Source organism: Phaethon aethereus (genome assembly GCF_964289735.1).
Source record: "Phaethon aethereus genome assembly, chromosome: Z".
Taxonomy (NCBI): Eukaryota; Metazoa; Chordata; class Aves; order Phaethontiformes; family Phaethontidae; genus Phaethon; species Phaethon aethereus.
In genome coordinates, this window is record NC_138577.1 from 12,667,051 (window position 1) to 12,676,084 (window position 9,034).

General features: G+C 59.2%; 1 protein-coding gene across 1 annotated transcript; it reads left to right on the forward strand.

Moving 5' to 3' along the window:
* Positions 1-7,048: 7,048 nt before the first annotated feature.
* Positions 7,049-8,537, forward strand: LOC309415864 (prostate-associated microseminoprotein-like; the record flags this gene model as incomplete). Its single annotated transcript, XM_082013526.1, has 3 exons — positions 7,049-7,212; positions 7,860-7,968; positions 8,348-8,537. The coding sequence occupies exons 1-3, from the start codon at positions 7,101-7,103 to the stop codon at positions 8,535-8,537; spliced, it is 411 nt and encodes a 136-aa protein (XP_081869652.1). The 5' UTR covers positions 7,049-7,100.
* Positions 8,538-9,034: the final 497 nt, after the last annotated feature.

Below are 9,034 nucleotides of genomic sequence, written 5' to 3' on the forward strand. Positions count from 1 at the left end.
GGGGACACCAGCTACAAGCTACCGGCTGTGCCCGCTGCCACTCGGACATCCAGGCAGCCGGAGGGCACGTGGGGCAGCTGTCCCGGCTCTGCGTCCCTTGGGGGACCAGGGCACCCCCCGACAAGTGCACAGGGGGAAGAGGAACCGAGGTGGGGACAGGGTCTCGCAGGGCTTGGTACGCTTGCTGACCCACAGCCTGCTCACTGGAGCACGTGGCACTGGGGCTCACCATGCTTTAGGGTTTCTCTAACTCCATCTCGACTTCCCCATCCCATGGCCTTACATCAAGTTTTAGCCTTTCTGCACTTGGCATCCCAGGTCTCAGAGCCGACAAGTTTTCTCTCCAGAGGGCTGTGCCCAGTGCCCTGGTCCTGGTGGTCTATGGTGGTCCATGGTGGTCTCTGGTGGTCTGTGGCAGTCCACAGAGGTCCATGATGGTCTGTGGTGGTCTGTGACAGCCCATGGCGATTCATGGTGGTCTGTGACAGCCCATGGCAGTCCATGGAGGTCCATGATTGGTCTGTGGTGAACTGTTGTGGTCCACAGTGATTCATGGTGGTCTGTGACAGTCCGTGGCAGTCTATGATCATCCGTGATGATCCATGACAGTCCATGGTGGTCTGTGGTGGTCCATGGTAGTCTGAGTCTGTCCATGGCAGTCCACAGAGGTCCATGATGGTCTATGGTGAACTGTGGTGGTCCATGGTCATCCATGGTAGTCTGTGGCAGTCCTTGCACTGCACAAGAGCATGGTGGGCACCGCCTGCCCCAGGGCGCTCATGCCTATGAGGTTCCCATCTTGTTTTCCAGGTTCCTGTCAGGTAAAACCAAGCCCCAGGTCGCCAAAGGTGATGATTGTTTAATTGCTAAAAAATGTTTTTGCACCTCCTGGAGTGCAGCAACACGAGCTAGCGGGCTGCAGGACCCTGCCAAGCACCTTCACCTCTGCACTGAGAGCCAGAAACCTGTCAGCATCAGGAGGTGGGTGTAAAGAGCGTGGCAGGCGCCGCAAGTGGGTGCCTGTGGCATGGCCAGCTCCACCAGGGCTGGAGGCACGCAGGCCACCGCTGTGCCGGGGCACGTAGGTCACTGGGACAAGCCCAGTGCTGCAGGGGCCCAGTACCTCCAAATACCACCGCATTCCAAACGGAAGAGGAACATCTCCAGACTGGGGAGGCTTTGGCCAGGTGGGGTCCAGACGGATGGGGACGGGCGCAGGCACACAGGGTGACCTTTGCACATATGGGCTCCCTGTGCTCCTGCTGTCGGGGAAACCTGAAGGGCACCTTGTTGGACTTTGGGGTTTGTGTGCCAACAGTGGAAAAAATGGAGCAGAGGCGAATGTTTCAAAGGGGAAAATGTGGGTAATGCAGCAGCTATGTTGTCCCCGCCAAGTTCAGGGCAGCAGCTGTCCCAGAGTGTCCACGGGTTCAGTCCTCAGCGCCCATGCCCCTCTGTGCCCTAGACCCATGTCAAGGCCCTCTGAGTGTCCTTGCAGGGCACCAGGACAGGACATGTCACCCACATGCCCCCTCAGGCAGACACTGCCCATGCTGAGCTGGGGGTATCACTTGTGTTTCTTTCCCCTCCATCTGCTCCGGGACCCCCAGGCTGGGTATGAGGGTTCCCAGTCCCATGCCCAGGTGCTCTCTTCCACCATGAAGCCACCAGCCATCTGTGGCTTTTTCTGCAGGGTGTCCCTAAAGCAGGGCAGCACCCTGGGTTGCTCCCGTGGGAGCCAGCCAACAGCCTGTGCTGTACCAGGGTGATGTGGGGTGCAGGGGGGGCTTATGGCTGGAGGAGGGGATCTGTCTTTCTGATCCCAGAAGGAGGCTGGAGAAGATCTGTGGGATCGATCCAGGACCCATAAAGCCCCAGTGTCTCCTGCGGCTCTCGCCGTCCCTGCATCCCACTGAAGCATGGTGCCCAGGACAGGTCTGGGAGTCCCCAGTGGCTCCCGAGCACGTCCCAGAGCAGCTAGATGCTGGGGTCAGTGCCGGTGGCACGGCACTGCCGTGGCAAAGTCCCCTCCACTGGGAAGGTGCCCTGGACGGCTTCTCTCTCGCGGTATGCTCGGACCCCTGACCTCCCCAGCAGGTCCCCAGGCCAGACAAGCATGTGGCACTTTTTTGGCCAGCGTGGCTCCTGCATGGCCCAGGAATGATCTCCCAGGGTTATTTCTGACTCACAGGACAGGAAACGTTTCGAGGTTTAAGCCGAGCTGAATAATGTGCTCATTTCCTTGTGCCGACTACAAAGCACCTGCTCCAGGGGATTTATGGAGTGCCGGCCTCTCGCACTCGCTGAGCGGCTGCCTGCCCGGATGTTTTTATTTTCCTGGGATGGCCAGCAAGTGCCAAGGGCTGTTTTCCTAAACACCCCGAGCCCTCCTGGCACGTTTCCCTCGAGGGGAGCCTGGGCAGAGCCACAGGCAGCGGGACATCTAGGGTGCTGGGGTACCTGGGGTGCTGGGGTGCCAGGGCAGGTGCCAGCACCCTGCCAGGGCTGAGGGCAGCGGGGATGTGTGGCTAACCCACTGGTGCCAAAACCCAGTCTGGCCCAGAGCAGCCACCACTGGGATAAATGGCCCAGGAGAGTGCCAAGGGGTGATGGAGAGGGATGGAGCATGGTAGCAAGCAAGGGAGGATGAGACCATGCAAGAGAGGGCAAGAGGGCAAGGGAGCCCAAGGGAGCCATGGCATGGGGCTGCCCAGACTGTGGAGCCCAGCCTGCCACCAGCTGCGGGGAGGAGGCACCCAGAGCCCATCCCACAGCCGGAGACCCACAGACACCATCCCACAGCAGACCCCATCCCATGGCTGGAGACCACAGACACCATCCCACAGCAGACCCTATTCCATGGCTTGGGACCCAAGGATACCATGCCATGGGAGATCCCATCCCACAGCTGGAGACCCACAGACACCACCCAACCTGGGCTTTTATAGAGCCCATGCAAAACACTGCACCCAGCCCGTGGGGTGGAAATGGTGCTCCTCTGTGAGGAGGATTGGGGTGCGAGTGCTGAGGCTGAGGAGACCCATGGGACACGCAGGGCATGCCAGCACTCCTCGCAGCCCACGCTCCTCAATCCAGCGGGCAGCCAGCCTGCAGAGGAAGCTGACATCAAGGTTTTCACCATGTCCCCTCCACTTTGTCCTCTTTCTGGAGCAACAGCCTCATTGCTTTAGTCCTGGTGGGGTCAGCTCTGATCCCACCCACAGTCCCAGCCTCCGGGAGCTATCCTGTCTGGCTTACCAGCTGCAGGAGGAAGGATGGAGCGGCCCGGCTGTCATTGCCTGGGTGGCCCTTTGTCCCCTCCTGTCCCCCTTCCCTGCCCCTGGTTTCCCAGCTCTCTCTGACCCCCCTGCTCAGCTCTTCCTGGGGTCTGGCTGCTCCAGCGAGCATTGACTGTTCAGGTGAGTGGACATGGCTCAGAGCTGGCATCTGCCTGCGCGCTGCCTGCACCCTGTCTACACCCTGCCCTGGTGACCTGGGGGCTCTGTGGCTTGAGGAATCTTCAAGGTGCTGAGCGAGGAGAGGTGCCCACATCCCACAGCTGCCCCCGGGCCCAAGGCAGCACTGGGATCCAGCTGGGGCAGCTCAGCCCAGTGATAAGTTGGGGTTGTGGTTTGGGGTTTTTTTTTTTCTGTTTAGAGAGAAAATAAAGCGCTTGTGGGGAGCAGGAGCCAAGCTCCCCAGTGCCTAAAACAGCAATCACAGCACTTCCTCGGATTTATGGTGTTTGCTTTCACAATGCCAGCCGGGATCCTGTTTGCTTCCTGCTCTGCAGCTGCAGTCCCAGCTTAAGGCTCAGGAGATTCAGGTTTTATAACACTCCTGGATCCTGACGATGGCAACTTGTCCAGCATCGGTTATCACCCCCGTGCCTCCTGTGGGAGGCTGTTGTCACCCCATCCCAGCACCCACCAGCTTGGGTGCCCATCCACAGGGTCCCATCCTCCGGCACTGGCGGCTTGAACAGCAGCGCTGCAGAGGGAGCACCCAACCTTTGCTGGGAGAGGAGGCCAGCAACGCTGCGCCCTCGGTGGGGTGCAGCACCCAGCTCCTCTGGGGCACAGCTGCAAGCCGAGAGCCAGGCCGGGCAGGAGCAGCTGGGTCCTGCTGGGGGGATGCTGAGACACGGGTGTGACCTCCTGTGGGGTCCCGGCATGCTCAAGGGTTGTGACTGCTCCTCACCGGCACGCCTGGACACGCGGTCAGTCCCTGCTGCTGGCCTCTGCCTGATAAATCAAAGTGACTGAACTTACAGCGAGGCAATTCTTCCAGCCCCTGCATCCCTCTGTGGCTCTTCCCCAGATCTCAGTTGTCCCCCCAAGAAGTAGCACCAAAATTGGCTGCCCCCTTTCACTCTCTGGGGCAAAACCTCCTCCGGGATGCACTGGCTAGCGCAGCTGGAGAGAGTGTCAGCTCCTCTAGCCACAGCATCCCTTGGGTACCCGAGCTGAAGCTCTTGAGCACCAAGTCCAACTCCAGATGCCGCTTTCTAAGCTACAAGCCCCCTCCTGTACAAGCTGGACTGAAATGCCCTGGACCCCCCATGGGGGTGTGTGCTGGGGCCAGCTGGGTGCCCAGGGATGCAGAAGTGGGGGAAGGAGAGCAGCCAGGAGGGGGAAGAGCAGGATTGACAGGCTGTGGGGGACCACCAGCCCCCTCCTGTAACATACAGCCACAGCGTGGAGGGTGCTTTGCTGCCCAGATCCTTCTGCAACGTGCCAAGGGGTGTCCTGACCCCTTTTCGTCCTCACCTGCATTTACCCAGAGAACCTCTTTGATGAAATACCCAGAGGCCACCAGTAGGCTGGTAGCCTTAACCCTCTCTTTGGGAAACCAGAACAACTACAGAAATCCCACGAATGCCTCCCCGTGATCCCGACAGAGCAGGAGCAGTGCCCCTCCACATGTCAGAGGGATGCTCTCACCCCCACATTTTCAGTACTCTTCTGGAAGCCTGGCCAAATCATGGGGGCCTCCAAATGAAACCCACCATTTTTTTTTAACATTTGCTGTACTCGGTGATGAAACGATGATGGATTATTTCATTGTGGTTACTAGCATGCCAGACTTCTTTTTCCAAACACACAATAGGAATATTCATTTACTGCTCTGACAACGAACACTTTTATCCTCCTTATATAGTAACAACTCTGCACCAAAGGGCGAGTTCCATTTGTCACTGATACACTTCACCATCCCAGCTCACAGCCCTGCAGTTGGCAGGTTATTCACGGATGCCCCAAGTTTCTCTGATTTATTATCAGCTTTTTCCAACTGATCCCACCCTCGCTGCCATCCGGCCACCCCGCCTGGAGGGGCACAGCACCATTCCAGGTGCTACAGGAGGGCTGGGGTAGCTCTCTGAGGAGGAGAGGGGATGCAAAGCCTGGGTGGCTGCCTCGGAGGCAAGAGCACGAGATGCAGGATGGGGATGCAATGGGATGGGGAGGGGGTCCGCAGCGGCAGCGCGAAGGGACTATGTCTTCAAAAATGAAGGTGGCGAATCCAAAGCGGATAAAAGGAAGCAGTTTTTTGGGTTGTTTTTTTTTTTTCACTTCGTGCTTAATTAGGCTACCACAGGAAAATGCTCAGGCCAAAATTTAGCAGGACTCAAGGAGGGATTGGGCATTTATGGGGATAACAAAAATATCCAGCTATAACAGTGGATGCCAACACAAATTCTGGAAGGGATATTAAGTCTCACGCGTCAGGGTGTAAACCTATCCCAAACTGTCAGAAAGTAGGGAGCTTAACGCAGGGGCAGATGACCCACATATGCTACTGCTACCACTGCCGCCTCGCTGCCGGCACGGCCCTGTGCTGGCCAAGCCGCCAGCTGCACCATCCCCGGAGCCCTGTTTCCTGCTGCCGGCAGCATCTCTGAAGAGGGCTGTGAATTTCTTTTGGCAGTTCAGCCTTTCGCTTGTAGCTCCCCGGGGCCGCGTGGCTCCCGGGGCTCTGACCTCCTCCACCTCGCCCGTCCCCTTGCTCTGCCTGCTGGTAGCAGGGATTACCACTTCAGCTCAGAGGCTGGGTAAGGGTCTGCTCGGAGAACAGGCACGTCCTCGGGCAGTGTGGCATCTTCCCAATGGCTTCTTGCTTCCAGCCAAGCCCTGCATTTCCCTCTCAGGTCTTGTTGCCCAAATGCACCTTCACCTCCTGATTTCATCCCTTCAGTTTCTGCTGGGGCCTGTCTCCAGCCTCTGAAAGGGGCTGCTCAGCTCCGGTGTCTCATGGGTGCCACATGTATGCAGGCATGGCCCCAATTTCATGGGCACTGCTCAGACGAGACCTGGGTGATGCCTCGTGCAGAGCCTTCCTCACCTGCTCTGCACCAGTGGCAATACTGCCTGCTCTTGGCCAAAAAAATCCACTGTCGCCCCCAGCCCACGCGTGGCCACACGCCTGTCATGGCCACAGCTCGCGCTGGGGTGAAACTGCCATGCTGTGGTACCTGGGAGTTGGGTGCGAGCACCTCCATCCCCACTGAGGATGGTGCCACTGCATCCCACACTGATTGTTAACAGGACGGACGCCTGTGCTGCTCTAGTCCCTATGAGGTAGGATGCTCCCGAAACCTTGGCCACTGTGAAGGATCAGAGACGGCTCAGCGTGACCAGAGGGGAGCCTGGAGCTCTCCTGGTCAGGGGCCAGTGTCTCCCGTGCTCGCCTCTTGCATACTCACCACCCTGCTGAGGGCAACCCCGCTGGGGTCCCTTGGATGTCCCCTCGCTGCGGAGCCTTGCACCCACAGGGGCTTCCAACTGGAGACATTTCTGGAGGGCATGAATCAGCTTTTCACAGCTTGTTAAAAATCTTGATCCTACCTCTTGTTTTCATGCCTTTCAAATCAGGAAATGAGTTTTACAACTTTTCCAGTGGGGCACAGCTGGTGGCCAGGGTCGTAAAGCTGAACTTTATAAATATCTCTTGTTGGGATCAGGGGAAGAGCATTAAAAAGGCAGAGAGAGAGAGAGAGAGAGAGAGAGAGAGAGAGAGAGAGAGAGAGAGAGAAGGGGAAGGAGCAAAGGCAATAGAGAAGCAAGGCAACCTCGGTGAAGAAGCCCAGCTCAACTCCGGCCATGGCCATGCAAGCACGGAAGATGGGATGTGCTTGGGGTGGGCTTTGCTTGCTGCTCTCCCTCCTCTTCCAGCTGCCGGGCTCCCAGGCCAAATGCTATTTCCAGGCTAAAGGTAAGTGGGGAGGTGAGCTGGGATGACGCTGATGGGAAAAGGAGGCCTCAACGGTCCCCAGGGTGATGGGGCTCTGCCCTGCCTGCCTGTGAAGTGTGGAAGGGACTGTGCTGAGCTCAGGAGCGCAATCGTGGGCCAGTGATGAGTGGAAGGAGCAGTCTATAAACCACAGAACAGCTCCCCAGGGCTCTGGCTGAGAAACAGCTCGCTGGGCCATGAAGAGGTCCTGGCAGGAGCCCGGCTGGGGCCGAGCGTGCACGACTAGCAGCAAAGGGAGGAGGGCTGCCCGTCTTTCCTCTGTTGTCTCCTTCCATGGCTGCAGAGACGCTCAGACCCCAAGGGGCACTGGATATGCCCTCTCCAGGGAAGCAAGAGCCACTTGCCTCTGCCCCAGGCTCCTGGGAGCAGGGAGAGCCACAGGGCACAGCCAGGAGAGGATGGGTGGAAGCATCGCCCTTGGCAGATGCCTGGGCATCCCATACCTGCAGGGAGGTGGAGAGGCCACCAAGTATCTTCTGTAAGATGGGGCCAGTGGGAGGTCATGACATCCCCGCCATCCCCTCTTTGAGGGCAGAGGTGTGCCCTGGAGGCTCCCACGTGCCCCAGTGCAGGCCCACGTGTGCTTACCACCACCGTTTCCTTTGCAGCTCCCTGTGAGTATGAGGGGAAGCAGTTCTCCCTCGGGGAGTCGTGGCTGAGCACCAACTGCCTGCTCTGCACCTGCCTGCACCCCATTGGCGTGGGCTGCTGTGAGACGTGAGTGAGGGGTGCTGGGGGTGGGCTGCTGATGGTGATGCTGCTCTGCCACGCACCTCTGCGGCCGCAGCGGGGAGGGGGTCCTGTGGGTGAGCAAATGTCAGGGGTCCTGGGGGCTGCAGGGTGCCAGGCCCTGGGGGACATGGGGCACAGGTGGGCAGGAGCCCACTGCGGGGGTATGAGGTGAGTCAAGGAGACAAAAGCGGAGGCCAGGGGTGTCTCAGCACAGTGAGGTGCCAGGAGTGGTGGCCCAGCCTGCCTGAGCTGGCCTGGGAGACACCCCGGCTCGTGGTCTGGCAGCGGAGGAAGCCACCTGGCCCTGCTAGCAGCCCTCTGGCACAGGCTGGGGGAGCTGACAGCACTGTGCCCCCTCCCGCAGCACCCAGCACCCCATCGACTTCCCCGACTGGTGTGAGGCCCACTACGACTCGCAGACCTGCCAGATCTCGGTGGTGCAGAAGGCCAACCCCAGCCTGCCCTGCGTGAAGAGCATGGAGCATGAGTGGGGCTCGGCTGGCACCCCTGAGCCGCTGAGCAACAAGGTGCTGGGTGCGGAGCTGAGCAGATAAAGGCTCGCCGGCACCCCGCACCCCCCCGCATCATCCTCCCTCCTCCAGAGCACACCTCCCGCATGCTCCAGACCTGCCCCATCCCACAGAGACGTCACCGACGCCACCTTTGAGGGAAACCACTATCCACACACTATGGTTCTGAGTTAACACTTACACCCCAGCGCTGCCACGATACAGCTTTGCTTCCACCTTCAGCTTCCTGAACCGAACCAGGGCACCCTCGCCGTGAGATGCCCTGTGCACCATGGCAAGGCAGATCCTACGGGATGTCTTCCCAGGTGGGTAGGAATCCTCCAGCTACTAAAGAAAGGGGTACCGGACCAAATTAGCCTGCACCGCAGCAGCCTCGTGCTCCTGCATCCAGCCTCAAGTTATGTAGCTCCTGCCTCCCCCAGAGATCCCCATTCCCCTGCACAGCAGCCACTGGGAGCTCACTGGGGAGCACTACGGCTCTTCATGCTGGACCCACGCACCCCAGCCAGCCCCTTCCCTGC